Below are 23,395 nucleotides of genomic sequence, written 5' to 3' on the forward strand. Positions count from 1 at the left end.
GATTAATAAATACGTACATATAAAGGACAATACAGTCTGATGTAGTAAGATGAAAAACAACTGTGTATTTACTCAGACTCTTTCCAAGACGAGCAACTCTTGGGAAGAGTTACTTGAGCAAGCACGCAGAATAAACTATAGTAAAAAGAGTATATTTTCCCCCCCAAACTCTTTTTAACACTGGATTTCTTTCCCTTTTGGATGATCTATTTAACAGAGGTATTATTTATGTTACCTCTCCTTATTAATATGAAATTAGCAAATTTAGAGTATTAAAAAGCAAGCTAAATGAAAAGAAAATAAATACGCCATTCACAGTTCTTAATTAATTCCTAGGGAGTCAACAGTTAGCTAAAGTAACTGGTCTCTATTTTTTAATTGCCTTTTGTATATACATATATGTGTGTGTGTGTGTATTAACTAATATAGGTATTACTATACCTACAAATATATTTTAAAAACTGCTTGTACTTTCATATTTATTTCTTTTTGGTAAATTACCTACAAAAGGTAAAAGTTTATTTTTAAGAGTCACACAGAAATAACAGCCACATTACCTCATTGTTATCTGGTATATAACGTCCTCTGTTTTAAAGATACTGACTTTTCTTTATAATTGTGTGCATTTTATTCTACTATACTAGGAAGGCAGAAGAAGATAAAGAGAATGAGACTACCTGAAAGAAAGGATTGAGCAGGGATTTGGGGCAGGAGTACCATGTGCAAATCCAGTCCTACCTTCACAGGTCCTTTTGTCAGGTCCTAGCTCATAGCCAGGCTCACAGGAGCACTGGTAACTGCCCAGTGTGTTCAGACAGCGCTGCTCACAGCCTCCACGGTCAGGCTTGGCACACTCGTCTTCCTCTACAAAGGTGGTGGCAATTAAAGAACAGCTAAAATATTTGGTTTTTATATATAATGTGCTGATTTTTTTTGAAAATATGATGTTTAATAGCTCTGAATGAAACTAAGACAATTGATTTCTTTAACAAAAGAGCAGGAACAATTTGCAAGCCCTCGATGGATGACATAACAAGAATTCACATCACACAGTTCCCATTGTGGCCCAGTGGATTAAGAACTGAACATAGTGTCCATGAGGATGCAGGTTTGATCCCTGGCATCAATCAGTGGTTTAAGGATCCAGTGTTGCCTCAAGCTGTGGCATAGATCACAGATGTGGCTCAGGTTGGTGTTGCCATGGCTGTGGCATAGGCCTCAGCTGCAGCTCCAATTTGACCCTACCTAGAAACTTCCATATGCTGCAGGTGTGGCTGTTAAAAAAAAAAAAAGAATCTGTGTCACTGCAATCTAAGAATTGTGTAAGAACTAGAAGGACTGGGCCAACTGGCGATCATCTTATCTCAGACCCAGTATGTTGTTTTCTGATTTTGAAGTCAAAAGGGATTGTCAAAGCCTAGAGATTTTTCAGAATGAAATAGAAAACAACTACTGAAGAAAAATCTTTTTTTTTTTTTTTTTTTGCTTTTTAGGGCCGCACCAGAGGTATATGGAGGTTCCCAGGCTAGAGGTCAAATTGGAGCTACAGCTGCCAGCCTATGCCCCAGCCACAGCAATGCCAGATCCGAGCCGCATCTGTGACCTTACACCACAGCTCATGGCAATGCCGGATCCTTAACCCACTGAGCGAGTCCAGGGATTGAACCTGCAACCTCATGGTTCCTAGTCAGATTTGTTTCTGCTGCACTACAACTTTACTAAATGCTTTTAAAGAAATATCATTATTAAGAAATAGATTATGGTGACTAAAAAAATTAGAGAGGGAAAATTCAAAAACTTATTGGATCTCTTTAAATTTAAAACATTTTGTTTATAAAGACATGTTGATTTTGTAAACACATACACTAATTGTATATGGAACATGAAAAATATATATGAAATAGACATGTGAAAAAATATACTATTTTAAAAAACATTAATGACAAGATACTGCATAATCTCACTCTTTAAGAATAACCTACTCTGAATTAGGAAAATGGTAAACAATATTCACTGGAGAAATTATGCATCATCAAAATAAAAAGTACTTTGATATCCAAATATACAAACATCACATGAGAGCTCCTTATAGCATGTTTCCTCCGCTATAAAATATAACAGAGAAGGTTTGAAGCATGATTATTTTAATGAATACTTTGGATACATATAGTAGTATTGTCAAAGTTCTCTGCCTTTCAATTCATATGGTGAATATCTAAGTAACACTCAGGAAAAATCCATGATATTGTTGCTCTTTGAATAATAAAAATGTCTAGATATTATCCACACTAAATTTTGACATAAATGAATCCATCATTTATTCTGGAAATAGTAGTGTAGAGAAAATTTATTTTATATTTATTTTAAAAGAATTTTCTTCTATAATAACATATTTAACCTAAGCACCTATGAATTTTCTAATTGCAAATTTGATGTTATTATCATTTCCACTAAAATAGCTTTCTTTTGACATCAGAAATATATATCGAACATAGGACAGGAAAATAAACTAAAATTGGTTAAGCGATTCAAAATTAAAACTAATAATTAAGAATTAGTTGTCAAAAGTACATTTTGGAAGAAAATCATGGACTTGGAGAATAGACTTGTGGCTGCCTGACGGGAGAGGGAGGGAGTGGGAGGGATCAGGAGCATGGGGTTATCAGGTACAACTTAGACTAGATTTACAAGGAGATCCTGCTGAGTAGCATTGAGAACTATGTCTAGATACTCATATTGCAACAGAACAAAGGGTGGGGGGAAAAATGTATACATGTAAGAATAACTTGATCCCCATGCTGTACAGCGGGAAAAAAATAAATGAAAAAAAAAATACATTTCGGGTTTCAGAATGTTCTACTAAGGAGGTTATAAATGATCTCTAATGTGGTAAAATGCTATTCTCTAAGGGATGGTTTAGAAATGCTGCCACTTAGAAATAAATTGATGAACTATATGTCACTAACCCCCTTCTGGTTATGAACCCTTTGTTGACTATATTGTAAATATTTTCTTCTGTCTGCCTGTATACCACTTTCTGGATTTTGCTATTTTGACTATATTTATGAAAAGTAGAATGGTAGAATAAAAGAAGATGGTAGAATACCCTAGTGGAGTTCCTACCCTGTGCTACAAAAACACTAAATTCCAGTATTTTACCACCAATCATTTTCATCAAAAAACATCAAAATATCTTTATGAACAGTGCATACTTCAACCTTCAATATTACTTTAGTTCTCCCCTAATTCAAAGCTGAATATCACATTACCCATGACAAAGAAAAGCTTACACTTTAAATGATTTCAAATTACCTTTGAAAAAATTGGCAGCAAACCCTGCCTTGTTCACAGTTCCATCAGAAACAAACTTCATCCACAGCGTATTGGAGGTAGATTTGATATCTTCAGGTTTATCATAGCCACAAAAACGCCCTATCAAAGGGCTATTTTCACTGTTTCCATCTCGAACTTCTAGGTAGTCATAAGCACAGTTGTCATGTCTTTCAATCTATGGCGGTAAAAATATGTGAAGGTCTCTCTCATTAACAGACACAACACTTTCTATAAGAAGAGTCAGTGCCATGGTACTGACACACCCATATAACAAATGACTTAATCCAAGTGAGAGCATTTCTGATGAGTGTGTATGGTACTATCCAAACTGTCTGTGAACAAAGAACATATTCATCTTGTAGACAGAGAGAAAGAAAAATCGATGAAAAAGTACATCCGCATGCATTAAGATCTGCAGATGTTAGCTGCCCTTTAAAATAAAATTAAAACACATATAGTAATTCTTAGGAAAATAGAATTTAAGAAAATATGATGCTGTAGAGTACAGGGAACTATATTCAATCACTTGTGATAGAACATGGTAGGAGATAATATGAGAAAAATAAGTCATACACATATATGAGTCATATATGTGTATGACTGGGTTACTTTGCTGTATAGCAGAAATTGACAAAACACTGTAAATCAACTACACTCTAAGAAATTTAAAAAAAGAAGAAATAATTTAAAAAAGAAAATCCAGACAAAGTGATCATTAGAAATGTGGGCTAGATATGCTATATAAGAAATGTATGATACATTCTGAAACATAGTTACAAAAATTATTCATAGTTCACCAACAAAAATCATCATTTTATTAACAGAGGGGCTTAACTCAAATTCTATTGACAGACATTGCACTGTTTCACATTACCCATGACAAAGAAAAGCTTACATATCTTTTGGAAGGAATATGTCATAACATGGGATTACATTTCTTCCTAGTCTATGTAGCTCGTTATCCACAGTTAACACAGCTGTGAGTGGGATGACACCTTCAATGTAGAATCAGCACTGGCTGCCCCTCTTAGGGTAACAGAGCTTGTTTAGAGGGGCCCTTTAACCTCAATACATTCTTCTCAATCTGTGTACCCTGGAGGAACTCAATCTCTCCTAAACAGTTAAATGCAAATATTAGCTCAGATTATTGGCCTATGAAACTTTATGAAGAAGTGCAGGTTCGTGGGCTTTTAGCCCCAAGCTTTGACAAACAACAAACCAAAATTTACACGCTGTTTTACAAATTATAAGACAATTTCTAAATAAATTCTTGCTTTTTATTTTTTCATAGAAAATTGGCACTAACCCTGAAGTCTTAATGGAGTCAACTGCTTATTAGGTATTGGAAGCTGGAAAGCATAGCCAGCTCTAATTAATAATACATGAAATGTATCACCTCTTGCCAACCAACATCCAACATGCAATTCACTTATCATGGAATTCTCCTATTACAAAGCAAAGGTCAGGAAACATGTTCATTCCATGGACATGAAACAATCTGTACTCATGAAACAGCTGGCATAGTTGGCTGAAGAATTCATTTCCTGATTTGTCAATACATTAACAATGACAGTCTTCAAATTAGGCAGCATAAGGACAAACAGGAAAGAAATAGATTTCGAAGCAGATTTGGTTAGAATGAAGTACTGCATTTGCTACTGCCCTTTTCCTAATCACACATCAGGATTTATTCACTTCAACAAATATTCCCTGCCTGCTCTATGCTGGGTACTCTTCTCACAGATTAGTGTGCATCACTCAGCAAAATAACAAATTACCTTGCCCTCCAGGAGCTTACCCTGGTGTGCAGAGAGCAAAGGTAAAATAAACAGTGTAAATAATAATCATAAAATATCAGAAAGTAAAACATTCTGTGCAAAATTACAAAGTGACACAAATAGGAAGTATGAGAATTGGGGCTGGGAGGGAGTAAAGGTTGTGATTTTAAATTATACTATCAGTAGAAGTTCAATGTGATGCATAAATCCAGATCTGTTTCCCTAAAAATGTATTCATGCCGTGTGTGGAATTATGGGAAAGAATTGAAAAAGTACTTAACATTAAAGATATCTCATTTTTAAAGCATGTTTTTGAGACTGTAGCTGTTAAGAAGAGAGATAAGAGAGAGCCAACAGCCACACTAGTAACAAAATGAGTCATGGGGTGACCAGGCCAACCTGACCAGCTATAGCTAGAACTTCTATCAGTCTTTAAAACACTCCCTTCAGAATCAGAGTTCTTTATGAATATGAGAACATTTCCAGATGGCCAAAGGCAATCCCCTTTGGTCAGGGGATACATAAAATAACATCTAACACTCTCGAGGTGTAGAGCTTGATAAAAGAATAAGCAAAACTGAACTAATGACAAACTGTGGGGAAAATAACCAACCTAGTTTCACCTCCTTGAACAGCACAGAATGAACTGCTCTCAACTCAGGAGTCATATGGACAAGGGGCAAAGGCTAAGTTAGAAGGAGAAAGGTGTGTTCAGAGCTTGGTGTTAATGGATGTAAACTATTGCTTTTGGAATGTATTAGCAATGAGATCCTGCTGTTTAGCACTGAGAACTATGTCTAGCCACTTATCATGGAGCATGATGATGGGAGAAAAAAGAATGTATACATGTATGTGTAACTAGGTCACGAGACTGTACAGTAGGAAAAAAATTGTGTTGGGGAAATAACGATAAAAATATACATACAGCCATGGCCATACCAGCTGTATTCATAATAGCCAAGAGGTGGAAGCAATCCAAATGTCCATCAGTGGATGAAAGGATGAGCAAAATGTGGTATACACATAAGACGGAATATAAGCCTTAAAAAAGAAGGAAATCCCTTCATGGATGAGCCTTGAGAATATTACATGAAGTGAAATAAAGTCACAAAAAAGTCAAATATCATATGAGTCCACTTACATGAGGTAACTACAGTAGTCAAGCTCATAGAGACATAAAGTAGAAGAGTGATTGCCAGGGGCTTGGGAAAGGGAGGAGTGGAAAGCTGTTGCTTAATGGGTGAAGAGCTTAGTTTTGCAAGATGGAAAGTGTTCTGGAGGTTGATTGCACAACAGTGGGAATGTACTGAACACTCCTGTGTTATACGCTTAAAAATTAGTTCAGATGGTAAATTATATATTACGTCTGTTTTAAAATAATAAAAAACCTCTTCTAGGAGTGTTAGAATGTAATTTCAAAATTTAATCAACACTATCAACTATATAAATTATTAATCTTTTATAGACAGTGTAACTTAAAATTCTAAACATTTGGAACAATGCTAAAGTTGTTATTTTTTGCTTTGGGGAAAAATGTTAAAATATGACTAACAAAAACAATCCAGATTAGCATCTATTACCAAAAATAAACGTTAATAATGGGAAAAATAAAGTCTAATAATGCTATTGACAAAAGGAATTTTAAATAAAAAGGAGAAAAGTGTAATAGGTTTTAAAATGTACTATTATTCTACTTAATATTTAATGAATTAATATTATATTTATTGCTACTGTTTAATATTTAATGATATATACCTGCAGCTCAAAATAGAGGGGAAAAAAACAAACTTAGTCAACTCTGTGAAAATCAAAATCATGAGTCTGGGTTAGGTCTATTTTCATATGATTCAGGTTTTGCAATGCTGCCATTTAACGTTTTTCCTTCATGACAAAGTTATTTTTAACTCATAAATTTAAAAACATTTATTGAAAACCTATGGTCAGATAAAACATACTTGATAGTGTATAAACACTGATGAATAAATAGACTGACAGACATTTATTGTTTAAACAGCACAAATGTACAAATGACAATAGTTATTGAAGGGAGATGATTTAATGCCATGAGGGAATACAGATGCCTCACTTAACTACCAAGAGCTGGTGCAAGAGTGCCAGGCTGTGGAACTGGTTTCAATCACAGTGCTACCAGCTATGACTTACGTGTTCTTGGGCAAGTTTATTTAATCTATTCTTTCAGAGTAGAATGATGGACTAAACTATAATTTTGAGGAGCTAATTAATTCTGCTTTATAGTCATTAACCAATACATATTCTCAGCCAAATATCCAAAAATAGTACAGGGCAAGCATAAAAATGTTAACTGATTAGATCTCCTTGTCTGGGCTTCCTAGTTTATTTACAAAGACTAGTCTACGTAAATTCATATAAAATATTTAAAGGAATTAAAGGATTTCCTTTTTTCCCCAAGGGAAATAAACGTATTTTTACTAACATGAATATGTTATGAAGTCTGAGGTAACAATGAGAAAACTGACTAAAAGTGTCTTAGATATGCTATAAAGTATTTTCCCACATTGCATCAGCACTTGTTGCTGCTCTCCATGAGGCTAGATACCCCATATTTTTTCTTTAAAGAAAAAAGTTTATTAAAGTGTAGTTGATTTACAATGTTCCTTCAATTTCAGCTGTGCAGTGAAACATCAGTTAAATCACAGAGAATATTTGACTGTTGCACAACATAGGGGTTAGGGGTGCCAACCCAGAGCAGCTGAAAAACCACCTCTGCTATCTCTGCCTCAAAAACAAAGGAATTGCTAAATGACTCATCCAAGAGAAGGAAGCTGAATCAGTTTGGAGAACTTCACTCAAACTCAAGTTCTTTGTTCTTTTATTCTGCATATTTTGATCTCTAATTAAACACAAATTTTCCCCATGCTTGAAGATCTGTAAAGTGAAAATAATAAGTACTATGTTTATTTTTAAAAAATCTACATACAAGTGGATCCTTGCAATTTAAACCTGTGTTGTTCAAGGGTCAACTATACCAAGATACAAACTTCTGTACATAGTGTAGAATATTGAAGTTGGTAGTAATGATGTGGAGGACTACTCACACCATGGTTTTCTTATTGGAAGTATAACCAAATCGGAGTGTGTAGAAATGTTGCTAAGTACCTCAAACTTAATCCCACTTAAATAAATATATGGAGGGGTTTCAATTAAACAGGAGTAAGCTCTGGTTTTATTTCACTTATTTTCTGCTTCAGTGACATTTCTTTGAAGGTCTACTGTAAACATTTTCAGTCTCCCCAACTTTTTCTCTTATGTATTTCTGCATGCTGAAAGTATCCAAATAAAACAGTCTTGTAGAGGTTTCTTTACAAATAACACTGCTGCTGAAGGGAAGACAAGCTCTTCAAAATGATTTTGAACACTCATGTACAAATTCACTTCAGTAATGGTCTTAAGAATCAATGTACAGTAACTACTAGAGAAGAGAAAGTTTCCCAAAGGGTATAATTACAGAAGTATTATGACTCTTTCACCCTCCAGATAGGGTCTTTTCCTGCTCAAAGAGTCCTGAAACTCACTAACAAAGGTTCTTGTTCAGATTTTCTTTCTGTACCTACATCAAAATCAAAGTAGATTTTAGAGATGAAGTTATGACATAAATTCACAGAAAGATGTAAATTCTTTATAGTAGATTTCAACAGATCTAGCTTATCTTAAGGGCCCCTTTTTCTGAAAGGAGAGAGAGTAACATAGGCAGTGAAAAGAAAGTTTTTGAAAAAGTCAAAGACTGATATCAGTGAATAAAAAGTTTTGTCAGAAAAAGACATAAAACGAAATAGAGAAGACTTAAAAATTATACATTTTTCAATATAAAATGCATAAGCTATATATTGAAAATACATTATATAAACAAAGATACATTGATATAAACAGATAAATGACTAACCAAAACAAAATACCTAGTGACCACTAGATCAAATTAAATACACAGTTGGTTCTGGGTATTTACCATAGTTGAGTTCAACAAAGTCACTGAAAACACTGAGTTAGTGTTTTCCTAACACTAGACTCCTGGTTCCTGGGGAATACAGGGTTAGTTTTCTGTGAGCTTCTGGTGACAAAATTTTTCTCAACCAATCTATACTTAAATGCTTTTTATGTGTGTTTCTGTTTAAAGGCACCTTCACATATACTGCCAATTCTTTAACACTGAACTCACGGCCAAGAGAGCTGTATAACACATTCCTGAAAATCTAGCACAAAGCTTTTTCTTCATGAAGCACATCATAGGTGGGAATGTGCATACTGGATGACTCAAATATTTTGCTGCTCTCTTCATGTTCATAAATGACCCAGAAAACACTGCATTGATTTGAGGGTTAAGAAAGAATTTTAATGAGTAGGAGAATTTGTAAACAAAGAATCTGTGAATAATGAAGATTGACTATACTTGTTAGCTTAACCCTTCCTCACTTAGTATAATACTAGGTTAATGGTTTAGTTCCCTCACTTATGAGATTTAGACAGCATATTATGACACTAAATTCCTTGTAATTTCTGAAATTTTTAGACCCAAGGATCTCTAGTCTAAATTCAGCCACACTGTACACTAGGTCTTCCAAAACCTAAACCTTTTTACCTACCTAGGCTTGTTTCCCTCTGCATGGAAACTTATGTACATTTGATAAAGAAAGGATATATTAATTTCCACCCACCAGTCATCATGCACTCACACCTTCAAGTATAACCATCCTCCCCTTATTAAATATTAATCATATATCTAGTGGTGATGGAAAGAGTGATCAAAAAGATCACTGAAGGTAAGATTCCTATCCTTTAGTGCATATTTTAGTGAGACAGACAATAACTAAACAAGCAGATTCATAACATAAATTCCAGTATTTGTAAGTGCAATAAAATAAAATAAAAGAGAATAATGGTTCATAGGCAATTATAAGTAAGAAAATATTTTAAACAGAGTTAGCAGGCAAAAACTTTTTAAGGAGGCAATGATTAAGCAGAGATTTGAATGAAGAGAGGAATGAAAGCACAGATCTAGAGGTAGAAGAACATCAATGGCAAATGCTGTTATGTGAGAGTAATCTTGGCAGTTTTGAGGAAGAGAAACAAGACCAAAAGCACTGGTAAAGAGGGAGTGAGAAAAAGCTCAGGACCAGAACTTGGGTGGCTTGATCCATGGTAAATGAGTATGGGTTTCATTTTAGGTGTGATTAAAAAAAAAAAAGACAAAAGCCTGGAAGAACTTAAGCAGAGTAGTGTTTGCTGTAACTTACATTGTAAAAGTATCATCCTGGCAGTTGTGTGGATATCAGGATAGGCAGGGCAAGAGTAGAGATGTGAAATGCTCACCACATGCCAAGAAGAGCGGCAGTGATGAGAACAGTGGGGGCCAGAAGGTAGATATCAAGTGATGGTGTTGCATGTGGTAGATTTTGAAGACAAAGCAAATGGAATATGCTGATGAGCTAGCCTTGGGGTTTAAGAGGAAAAAGTAGAATCAGAGATATTCCTTGAGTAAGTAATAACTCCACTGAAACACTAAATGCTGAAATAGGGAAGACCAAAGATGAATGGATTAGTGTAAGACATGACTATCACAGATTTGGTGTTAGTCAATTAAAGATGAAAGGCCTACTAGACATTCACAGATGTCCAGTATATAAATAAAGGAAGAATAAACGTAAGGAAATAAAGCAAAATGAAGAAAGGGTAGGAAATGAGATAATATATAAAATGTACTGTCAACCAAACTATGATATGACTTTACCCCAGTTGCAAAGCTTGGCAATAACTTAGTCATTTATTCAATCAACAAGTATTTATTAAGTGACTACTCTGTGGTAGGCATGGCTCCAAATGCCTGAGGTATAAATATTTCCTACTTGGCTTCACATTATCCTATTTTTGAAAAATATATCACTCAATATATTGATATATCAAAACAAACAAAAAACCCACAGAGAATAAAAACTGCAAACCAGCTAAAGCAGCAATTTCTGCATCTTAGGTATTTTTTTTTCTTGCTTTTTAGGGCCACAGTTGAGGCATATGGAAATTCCCAGACTAGGGGTCAAATAGGAGCTACAGCTACCAGCCTACGCCACATCCACAGACACGCAGGATCTGAGCCATGTCTGTGACCTACACCACAGCTGAGAGCAATGCTGGATCCTTGGTCCACTGAGCGAGACCAGGGTTTGAACCCTCATCCTCATGGATACTAGTTGGGTTCATTACTGCTGAGCCACAATGGAAACTCCCACATCTTAGTTTTGGGATGCAGGGAATCAATGTATTCTCTGACATCATTTCTGTAATATAATTCTATAAAACACTGCATTGTATATTGAAAGACAATTCATCTCAATTTTTGCAATAGCACAAAATACATGCAATGTGGTCATTATGCAGATAACCAGTGGTTTTGGTCTAAAAAGTGGGTGAATCCTACCCAGTTAATTTACTCTTTATAATATGGTGATCTATTTGAATAATGTTTGTGGGCTTACTGATCAAATAAAATGACAAAATTCCAACGTGAATCAAATAATCCAAGAACTAAGATTTCCAAAAATGCAAAGTAGTCAGGAGTATAAACATCGTGATCACAGCAGAAAAATATAATTTTCTTCTTGATTATAAGAAGGAATATGTCTTGAAAATTAAATGGTACAAGCAAAGAAGCAGAGACAGGAACCAAAACATATGTGACCCAGCTTACAGGTGGGGGTATGAGGTTCTCTGGGCTTATGGGTCATACCTGGATCCCCCTGATGCTCCTGCTCTGGGCACAGGGACATCACGCAGTCACCACACTCAGTGATAAGGATATCCTGGCTGTGGATGGGGTTCCCGATGGCCTTCTGATCACATGGGCAGTAAGGAGGCCTCCTAATCAGTAAATCAGTAACCTCTAATTATGGCATTTGGGTCTCTAACTCCTTCCTGGACCTTCTGCAACCACCTCCCCATTCCTTCCCACTCCACCTGGGGCTCTCAATTTCCAGCCTGAATCTATAATTTAAACATATCCAGGAGTTCCTGATGAATTCCTACATCTCTTGACTTCTAGTTCCTCACTCAGTTCCCCTCGCCATTCAACAATGACTCATCAGCCTTGCGCTAGTTTTGGACGCAGACTTTGCTCCAGGGTTCAGACTGACCTTTGGTTTATTCTGCCCTCATCTAATAATGCAATGTTGCTGCTGATCTCTTCCCTGATAATTTTTTTTTTCTTTTGTCTTTTTAGGTCTGCACCCATGGCATATGCAGGTTCCCAGGCTGGGGGTCTAATTGGAACTACTGCTGCCAGCCTATGCCACAGCCACAGCAATACCAGATCCAAGCCGTGTCTGCGACCTACACCACAGCTCATGGCAACGCCAGATCCTTAACCCACTGAGTGAGGCCAGGGATCGAACCCTCAACCTCATGGCCCCTAGTCAGATTTGTTTCCACTGCCCCACAATGGGAACTCCCCTGATAAATATTTTTGATGAAGTCAAAATCTCCTAAGAATATTTTAATCCCTGTTTCTGATATAAATGATTTTCTACCTAATGATTAAGAGGTGAAAAATGGATCCCCCCCAACAACAACAAAAAAGACAATCTATCCAATCTAACCTTTTACTTTGGAAGAAAAATCAAAGTTCTCTTATTTAATGGATCCTTCAAGCATTCTTGTGAAAGAAGCCTGGGCACTTGTCAAAAGAAACTATTGTCAGGTACTTCAAACATTCTAATTCGAAAAGCACAGATAATGTAAACTCACTTTAATCTTCTTGAAAATGTCTACAACAAGACGAAAGAAAAAGAAAAAAACACCCTCTTTTGCTCTTGATGTTCCATTTTATAGGCAATCATTTGCTTCTTCACTGATTAAAAAGCTGATTCTCTAGTTCTTTGCTTCTTTAATGAGGATCCCCTTAAATGCACTGTCATTTATAGAGTGTGTGCCCTGCACAGGCTGCCTGAAAGACTTTACCTCAAAGGCCTGAAAGGTCAGCCCCACGTAACAGTCTTCTGACACTGCTATTTTCCACACACATTCTTTCATTGGCCTATAGTCATCCGGATAATTAGGAGACTGAATCTGTCCTTCATTTTTACGTATCTCACCTCCACAGATAGCTGAGGAAAGCAAAAAGAAAAAATAAATAAATAAACTGAGACATGCCATTTCATTTGCATTTTTTTCTAGGAGAACATTTTAGTTCACTGCCTGTAGCTGAGTTCAAAAAGTTCAGGTTATAAAAATCAAGGTTTTTATTAATAACCTGAACTTTTTTTTTTTTTGAGGTTATAAAAAAACCTTGGTTGTAAGTATTTATTTGATTGTAAAAAAAAAAAAAAAAGACCTAGCCACCTAACTATAAATACTGGATAACAACCTGTGGAGGAATTTGTGATTTTTTTCACTGTTAATTCACATCTTTACAAAAATAAGCATTTAAAAAAAAAAAAAACTTTTAGAAACCTTTTGAGATTTTGTAAATTTACTCTATGAGAGTTTGTCCTATGATTTTTTGAACTGCTTTTTTCTGTCTTTCAGCCTCAGGTGGAAGATGATCAGGAGAGGCACTCCACAGAGCTCCCTGGGCCTCTGGCTTTGAGTGGGCCTGGAGCTCAACATCTGTGGCTCCACCCAAACCATCCTCTTCACAGCCACACAGTTAATCTCTAAAACAAATGCTTCCGTTCTCTTAAAAGTCTAAGGGAAGCAGTAATCTTCTGTCTTCTCAATTGCCTTAACTGCTGTGCTGGCATAGGCAGGAGCAAGAGGGTCTTCTCTGCCTTTGACCTGGCAAGAAGGGAGCCGTTTCCAAAGGCAGGAAGCACAACGCCAGCTGATTGTTTTTGCGATGTATGGAACAAAGCATCTAGTAAATTCTTCTTGAATGCTGACTCTTTCATTTAGACAAACAAGCTCCAGAACTGTGCACAGTTACTTTTTGTGCGTTTCCTATAACAGGATTTTCAGCAGTACAGGCATCAAATATACACAGACCCAGTACAAAGAGAAGTGGTAATTTCTTTTTCTTTTTTTTGCCTTTTTGTCTTTTAAGGGCCACACCTGAGGCATATGGAGGTTCCCAGGCTAGGGGTCTAATCAAGCTATAGCCGCCAGCCTACGCCCGAGCCACAGCAACGCCAGATCTGAGCCTTGTCTGTGACCTATACCACAGCTCACGGCAATGCCAGATCCTTAACCCACTGAGCAAGGCTGGGGATCGAACTCGCAACCTCATGGTTCCTCATCTGATTTGTTTCCGCTGTGCCATGATGGGAACTCCCAGAAATGGTAATTTCTCTATAATATTTTAATATTTATCATGAAAAAACAACAGAAGTTCAATAACTCTTGCATTATTTTTTGTTGTTTTCTATCCTTGATGAGTTCCTCTCCCCCAGACCACCTGCATTCTGTTAAGTACATTTACATGTCACTACATTACTGGTACCAGAAAACAGGTTGTTCTTGCTGTTTAGATTTACCAAATATGTTAATTAAAATCATCCTAATGAAAAAATACGATTCTTACATGGACCATGTTACTATGGTGGCATGACTAGCACATTCTCTTCCTGTAGTCAAATGCTTGGGAGGTCATATCAGAACCAGTCTTTTTTTGTGACATTATTGCTCATTCATTGATTAAATAAGTATTTATTGAGCACATATTATGTGCCAGGTAAAACAAAAATCATCCTGATGAACATTATAAGAAAGTTTTCTAAAACTTCATAATTAAAATACAGTTGCAATATCATTCCAATGAAATTGAGAGAAAAGACATTTTTGTTAAGTGACGTAAGGGACGCCATGTCTAAGCTCAAAGTGACTTACCTTCATAGACTGCTGCAAAGCCCTTTCCTACCCAGTTACTGCTGCTGCGAAACTCAATCCACATTCTGCTGTCTGTAGAGGTAAGAACTTCAGGCAATTTGTCCCCACAGAATCTACCTAAGAGAAATAAAAGAATAAAGAAAAACTCTTAAATATGACTTTATATTCTAATTGGTTTCCACACTAGCTACAAATTACTTACGTAAAATGGTTCCTTTGGTTCCTTTCTCCATCCCTAGCAACTAGACCCATGCCTATTTCTTAACATTTGCTTAATAAAGATGGATAAATAGCAAATCTCTTCATATTCATTTCTAGAATATTGGAACATATAACCCTCAGATTAAATAAGTGATGTCAGTATCATTATCTGTAGAATCAAGAAACATTTAGCTTAAATGTTTCATCTGTAAAAGAACACATGCTACATTAAGGTGGGTAATATTATTTATGAAGAACAGAAAAAAGTACAAGCGATCTTGAAAAACTGGTTCAAATGATCAGCCTGGTCATTAGCAGAGGGAGTGTCAGCTCAAGGTGTAGCCAGGTCTTTGTTTACCCAGGTTCCTGGTGAACTATCAGGGAAATCCACAGCCTACCCAAGGGCCTTATATTACTACATACATTCCGCCTCATTTATAAAGCTGTAATATGCAGTGTAGTAAGCAGAGTGGCAAACAGTATCAGAAGGTTTTTTTTCTAATTGTGTATCCATAAGCAAGTATAATTCCAAATAAACATAATGATACCTGTCGTTCCTTCTCCTTCCCTTAACCTTTCACAAATATTCATTGCTTACTGTATAATTGTGCTTTAAGCTTTCACTTGATGACAAAAGGTTAGATATGACAAGGCACATGAAATAATTCTACATAGAATAATGAGTTGTCATTCTGTGTGCCCTTGGTAATGACATTGTACATAGTTTTAGTATATGAAACATGTCAGTCAACTGAAAACAAATTCATACCACCAGCTAGCAGGTGAAGAAATGTCTTCCTAAATGGTGAAGTACATTAGGGATATGTAAAAGAGAGCAATGTTTCTTAAACTATAATGTGTGGGAAAGGGAAGGGGAGAGGGACAAATTAGGAGCATGGGATTAACAGATAAAATTATTATACATAAAACAAATAAACAACAATGATTTACTGTATAGCACAGGAAACTATGTATCTTATAATAACCTATAATTGAAAATAATTTGAAAATATCTTTCTATATACTGAATCACTTTGCTGTATACCTGCTGCTAACAGAATATTGTAAATAAATCATACTTCAATTAAAAAAAAAGCTTAGAGTTCCCATTGTGGCTCAGTGGGTTAAGGACCCAACATTCTCTCTGCAATGAGGTGGGTTCAACCCCTGTCCTCGCTCAGTGGCTTAAGCGAGGTATAGGTGGCATTGCTATAAGCTGTGGCTTGGTCCAGTGTTGCTGTGCTGTGGCATAGATTGGCAGCTGCAGCTCAGATTAGACCCCTATCCCAGGAACTTCCATAGGCCACAGGGGCAACTATTAGAAGAAAAAAAGAAGAAGAAGCACGAAACAAAACAAAACAAAACAAAACAAAAACCTGACTATAAGAGAAAAAGCTATAAAGTCCATATTAATTGCCAGGGAGTCTGTTAAAAATGCAGTCTCTGGAGTTTACTGCTGGCTCAGAGGATTAAGGATCTGGCATTACCACTGTAGTAGTGTGGGTCACTGTGTGACGTTAGTTGGATTTATGGCCTAGGACTTCCACAGGCCATGGATGAAGCCAAAAAAAAAAGCAGTCTCTGGTTCAGAAAGTTTGGAGTGGGACCCAAGTTTCAACATTTCTAACCTTCCAAGTGATTCTGATGCTGCCATGTGAGGTTACACTCTGAGGAGCAAGGGCTCAGAGGAAATAGTTTCATGTGAACAAGTGGTCAGAATGAGCCATTCTGGAATGCAGCATGTAATGCTGATGGTGTGCTCGAAAAAGCACCTCAATATTTCAGCTGTAGATTTGATTTTTCAACATGAGTTTAATGAAACATTTCCTCTGGAACAAACACATATATGTTTGTGTTACAAGTTGCTTCATCTAGGCTGAGAAACCAAATGTTCAAGACAGTGTTTTCCTCAACCTGATTTATCTTTATTTTCCCTTATTTTTTAAGCATTTCAACAGATCTCTTAGACTTACTAAGTAAGACTGTCACTTTTAATACAACTGTGTCCATTCAGCAGGTTTTAGGTGTTAAAAAAAGAAGATCTGTATGGTTGTTGTATTTTTATATAAATAGAACTTAGCAAAGCTACCTCTAAAAATAAAGAAAAGGATTTCCAGTCGTGGTGCAGCAGAAACAAATCCGACTAGGAACCATGAGATTGCGGATTCAATCCCTGGCCCCACACAGTGGGTTAAGGATCTGGTGTTGCTATGAGCTGTGGTGTAGGTGGCAGATGCGGCTTGGATCTGGCATTGCTGTGGCTGGGGCGTAGGCCGGTAGCTACAGATCCGATTGGACTTCTGACATGGGAATCTCCATGTGCCTTGGGTGCGGCCCTCAAAAGACCAAAAGACAAAAAGCCAAAAAAAAAAAGAAATAAAAATAAAGGAAAAGTCACAATCTCAAAACAAACAAACAAACAAACAAACAAAAAAACAAAGCAGCTCTCACCTTTGAGGAAAACATTGGAAAATGTGGTGTGGTCCATGGTTAAATGTCGGCATATTTTTGTAAGCACCAAATCTGAGCTACAATGTATGGCACAAATTACAAATGCAACTTCTCAGCCACAAAAACCTGTCTGAGAAGCAAAACTGTGATGTCTACAGTACAAGCCAATATCCTTGCTGTAGGAAGCTAAACCTGTTCCTAACAACTCAGGTCCTAGTACCTTAGCAAAAAAAAAAAAAAAAAAAAAAAACAAAGCAAAACAAAACACACACACACAATTTATTTGGTTTTCTCATTAAAATTCTGATTTTTAAATTAAAAATATAGAAACATGATGAATAGTTATATAAGCATAATATGAAAGCTATTATAAATCATTATGTTCAGACCCAATCATTATGTTCAGCTATTTATAATATGAAAGCTATTATAAATCATTATGTTATGCCACACACCTATAATTTAAGCTAGTTTAAATCAATTAATGGTCTATTTATTGATATGTCTGTATTTTGCTATGGTTGAAAAAAAGTATAATAAAAATTAAAATATTGGTCTCACACATTTTAAACTCTAAGTTGACTCTTGAAAGAATTGTCTTTCAAGACAGAGCAGACACGTAAGAGGCAAATAATCTCTTACCAAGGAGAGGTGATTTCCTCCAGTATCCATCTCTTACTTCAATGTAGTCATACCAGCACAAACTACTTTTGTATAGGTCCATGGTAGTAAAATTTAAAACAATCTGCAAAATGGAACAAAAGAGCACAGATTAAAAATAATTGTAACTTCACATAAGTGATTTGGCTCCCAGAGGCTAAGAACACAGGACTGCTGTGAAAATGGATTCACAGCGAATTGTTTTTGCTCTTCCTAAGTTAGAATGCCTCTCATACTTTTTTCTTAAGAAACACTTCAAGGAACCCCATTTTCACATTTACATTAACTTTTAACAATTTAGACACACAACGTCCATAAACAAACTAAACATCTTAGCAATTAAAAAGTTTCTGGAAGTTCCCGTCGTGGCGCAGTGGTTAATGAATCCGACTAGGAACCATGAGGTTGTGGGTTCGGTCACTGCCCTTGTTCAGTGGGTTAACGATCTGGCATTGCCATGAGCTGTGGTGTAGGTTGCAGACGCTGCTCGGATCCCGAGTTGCTGTGGCTCTGGTGTAGGCTGGCGGCTACAGCTCTGATTTGACCCCTAGCCTGGGAACCTCCATATGCTGCAGGAGTGGCCCAAGAAATAGCAAAAAGACCAAAAAAAAAAAAAGTTTCTGTAATTTGAACAGTTGCGAGACAAATAGAAAGCTTTATTCGAATAGTTTATTTTGAATCTTCTTAGATAAATATGACTTAAGCCATGAGAACTTATGATTTTTGCCATGAGTGTCTTCTTTTTAATAATTTATTTCAGACGTCTATAATTATGTTAAAAATAACCACCATGTGCCATATTCCAAGAACATAATATCATTGTGTATGTTGAAATGTTTTAAATACAGCTCTAGAATTCAAATTTGTCCATGTAACTATAATCAAAGACAGATGTCACTATGTTTCTCTAGATCCAAGAATATATATTCAAAGACCTTTCAAGTTAGAAAATCTTGTAACTGACCCTTCATTCTGTACTTCGTTTTCAAATAAAGCTTCTTTTTAAGATATTTCAAGAACAACTCTAGGAAAAACAGTTTTCTTAATGTTGTATAAACGACTTTACTTTTCAAATAATTAACTTTCTTTTTAGTTGATTATACCAAAAGTAGAGCCAAACTAACATAAGAAATGCATGTGTCTGATGAGGTAAAATTCATCTGGAAAGTTTTTATTTTTTTATATTCAATAACTCATTCTAACACTATTCTGCTTAAAATATCTTAGATTCTTAATGAATATAGTGAACCTATACTTTACTGTAGAAATTGAAATAGACTTTGGCCAAAAGCAACAAATTATGAGTATTTGAAATACTTCTAATATAAAACCATAGTTTGTAACAGTATTTAAAAAGTCCTTTTGGAAAAATATAAAATTTTGAATATAAGAGGACTCTTGAGGAATGAAAAAAAGAAAAACATAAAAAATATAATCCATCAATCTTGAGTTTATATTCCCTAAGAGTACTACCATTTTTGTGTCAGAAAACATGTGTTAGAAAACAAAAAGTTCTCTCTTTTCTTGAGCACAGCATTTAACTGAAAGGTTAAGTACTAATTTACAGCATATCAATCCTTATCTAGTTTACTTCTTCCTAGAATGAAGATACAGCATAATAAAAAATATTTCTCATGGCATCTTATATCTCAGCACAGTGATCACTGATGAAATTATATGCCAAAGTTGGTTTTAATTGTCCATATAAACAATCATTTCACAGAGAAAGAGACCAAGAATTTAACCATAATGAAAGTCAATAGTACCTTATATTAACATTTCACCATCAAATTCAAAGAGATGAAAAAAAAGGATGAAATCTATCAAGGATGTGAAAATGATGCTATTTTTTAACTGTAATAACAGCAGGCACAGCATAATATTGTTTAATTTAATACAACTTTTCCTTTATTTCTGTCTACATTATTTATAGTTTTTCTCTTTCATTTTTCTTTTCCTGCATCTAATTTTATCATGCTAAATATTCTTAAAAAAGGTTTACAAGAATTTGCAAAATATCAAAGGACTAAGGACTAGTCCTTTTTTTTCCCTTTCTTTTTCAATAATCCTCAATACTTGATTATTAAAATGCATAATTTTTTCATTATTTTTCCAAAGTTCCCAATATGGTTGCTCCTCTATCTCTGAACACTAAATACTGATGCAACATTAGGTTATTCTTATGACACAATTAGGAAATAATTTCTGGTTTCCCCCCCTTAACTTTGTATTTACTTTTTTTTTTAAAGGCTGCACCAGTGGCATATGGAAGTTCTCAGGTCAGGGGTTGAATCAGAGCTGCAGCTTAGGCCTATGCCATAGCCAGGGCAATACCAGACACATCTGTGATCTACGCTGCAGCTTGCAGCAATGCTGGATCCTTAACCCACTGACCAAGCCCAGGGATCGAACCCTCATCCTCATAGACACTATGTTGGGTTCTTAATCGTCTGAGCCACAAAGGGAACTCTGCATTTACTTTAAGTCTGCTACAAATGGGGAATGCTACCACTGTCTCATATTATTTCCTTCTACACTTGTAGTCTCCCTATAGAAACCAATTTGGTACAATCATGTAAGAATTCATTTAGTATGGCAGAGAGGGCCAGACTAGAATACAGACACAAATAGTATAAAGGGGAGCTTTATAACAGTATGCAAAGAGTTTAAATTTCCTCCTGGATGAGGAAAAAAAATCAGCTAAACTGGAAAGATGTGTATCATCAAAATTTATTCAAAATTGAAATAATTTGCTAACAAATAGTTAATATTTTAAGTTTGGAACACACACACATATACCCACACACACCCACACACATAGTTGAGCGGTAACTCTAAACAGGAAAGTTTCCTATCTTGTTTTTAATCTACTACTTTAAACTCCAAGCACAGCAAAAGAACAAAACTGGCCTACTTTAATATAAAACACAGTGCTTTAGAAGCAGAAAATGTAATAAAGATAGGTTTTCTAATATCCAATCTTAGGACTCTGATGTAGAAATAAAATGCTGGCCTTTGACTAAGGTTGCTAGCAGATTTCCATACACAAATTACCAATTGAAAACACCTGACTATATTTAGTTGTTTTATATTATACTATTTTATGAAATATGTTGCATATTTTTTTCAAAGAATGATGAAATAAAACTACCAGCAGGATTATATAAATGTTTTATTTCCTGTGGTAAGTATCAATTTACCACTTATCAATTTAAAATTAATCATAGTTCCCTTGGACCATGGGATTGAGGGGGATACATGGAACAATTCTAAAATTTCCTGTGATCTGTTAGGAGTCTCAGCTGCTATTATGCAAAGTTAAATTGATACAATTGCTGTAGAGTTTGCTTATTAAAGAGTATTAAAGAGTTTGTTTTACAATCCTGCAGGGTGCACAGCCTTGAAGAAAGGTAGATCAATGGTCAAGAGACCAGATGTCTGGAAGTCTCCAGAGAAAGATATAATCAGTAAACTTTTGTCATCACAATTAAGACATTATTGACTACCTAATTCCGTGAGTACCATAAAAAGACCAATTAGAATGATATTTATACCTTAGAGTGCTGAGAATGGGGAAGGTACAAATCTCATCCATTAGACTGATAATTATTAAACAGTTCTTTAGAAAGAGATATTAGAATCAAAAGCAGTGAAATAAAATAGAAGCTAGGCTCCAGCCAGAAGCAGCTTGGACAAGTCTAATAAACTCTCTAGGGAAACAACAATTTTCTCAGAAGTAAGACCAGGGGCAAGATCAGGGATCAGTAAACTGTACCCTGTGGGCCAAATCTAGCCTGCAGCCAGTTTCTGTAGAGACATTTTTATTGTACACATTCCTTTACATATAGCCTATGGCTGCTTTTGTAATACAACGGTAGAACTGAGTATCTGAACAAACTGTATAGCTGGCAAGGCCAAAAATATTTACTGTCTGTCCTCTCCAGGAAATTTGCCAACTCCTAGAATAACGATAAAGTTTTGCTCAGCACTGAATTGTATCATATTAAAGGAGGAAATTTGCATTTTTTTTTCTACAACTGGAAGCTATTTGTGGGGCTGGGAATCAACAAGCCTGGATTCAAGTTCTAGCTTCTCAGTTTGCTAGGTTAAATTTTCTGAGTTTGAATTAATCTCCTTAGTATAAAATGGAGATCATCATATTGAGCTGATTTCAGCTGAATTAAATCAGAACAATTTAATTGTATAATATGTAGAAAAACACTAAATTAATTTAAATACATTTTTGGAATTCCTGCTGTGGTGCAATGGGTTAAGAATCTGACTGCAGTGGCTGAGGTCACTGTAGAGGTGCAGGTTCAATTCTGAGCCTGGTGCAGGGGGTTAAAGGATCTGGCATTGCTACAGCTGTGGTGCAGGTCACAGCTGCAGCTTGGATTCAATACCTGGCCTGGAAACTTGCATACATCATGGGTGTGGTCATAAATTTTTTTTTAAATAATAAAAAACAAAACACTTTGCTGTACAGTAGAAAACTGGCAGAACACTCTGAACCAACTACAATGGAAAAAATAAAAATCATTTAAAAGTTTTCATAACCAAAAAAAAAAAGTTTCACAGGAAAATCAACAACTTAAAGTAAGGGATTCTTAGTTTGAAATCTAAAGAAGAATGGACCAGAGAATTTGGGCCCTTAGTTTAAGCCCCTGCTTTTACAACAGGTTAGCTGCATAAATCAAGTAGATCCTAATTCTATCAGGGATTAATTTTATGATAGGTGAAAATTAGGAGTTGGATTATGCTATGAAAATAAGCTTTCTGCTTAAACTTATATGGCGTCAGTGTTTTGGAATTTTGATTTGTCTTCGCCAACTATTCAAAGGAACATTTTTTTTTATCCCTGCCTTTCCTTAACCCCCACTCCATCCCCATATTTAGTCAGTTACCAATTTCTACAGATACTCTGCAATGCCCTACAAACATTCTTCTCCTTTTCTTCTGTCAGTGCTCTCCATGCTCCTCTGAGTTAATGCAATAGCTTTGCAAGATACATTTTGGTTTACAGTTTCTCACTTCTCCAATGCATCCTACACTCTATGGCTGTTTAATTCCAGTAAAGTAGAGTTCCCATCATGGCATTGGTGGCTTATATCCAACTCAATATAAAT

At 35.7% G+C, this 23,395-nt stretch overlaps 1 protein-coding gene across 1 annotated transcript in view; it reads right to left on the bottom strand.

The window, feature by feature from the left end:
* TLL1 (tolloid like 1) overlaps positions 1-23,395 on the bottom strand; it is a 172,485-nt gene that overhangs the window by 37,895 nt on the left and 111,195 nt on the right. Inside the window, exons 11-15 of the mRNA XM_047798099.1 lie at positions 18,252-18,354; positions 14,958-15,074; positions 13,095-13,240; positions 3,313-3,508; positions 739-864 (exon numbers count right to left, since the gene is read on the bottom strand). Of these exons, the coding sequence (XP_047654055.1) occupies positions 739-864; positions 3,313-3,508; positions 13,095-13,240; positions 14,958-15,074; positions 18,252-18,354 (688 nt within the window). The remainder of the gene's footprint in view (positions 1-738; positions 865-3,312; positions 3,509-13,094; positions 13,241-14,957; positions 15,075-18,251; positions 18,355-23,395) is intronic.

Source organism: Phacochoerus africanus, chromosome 10, assembly GCF_016906955.1.
Source record: "Phacochoerus africanus isolate WHEZ1 chromosome 10, ROS_Pafr_v1, whole genome shotgun sequence".
NCBI lineage: Eukaryota > Metazoa > Chordata > Mammalia > Artiodactyla > Suidae > Phacochoerus > Phacochoerus africanus.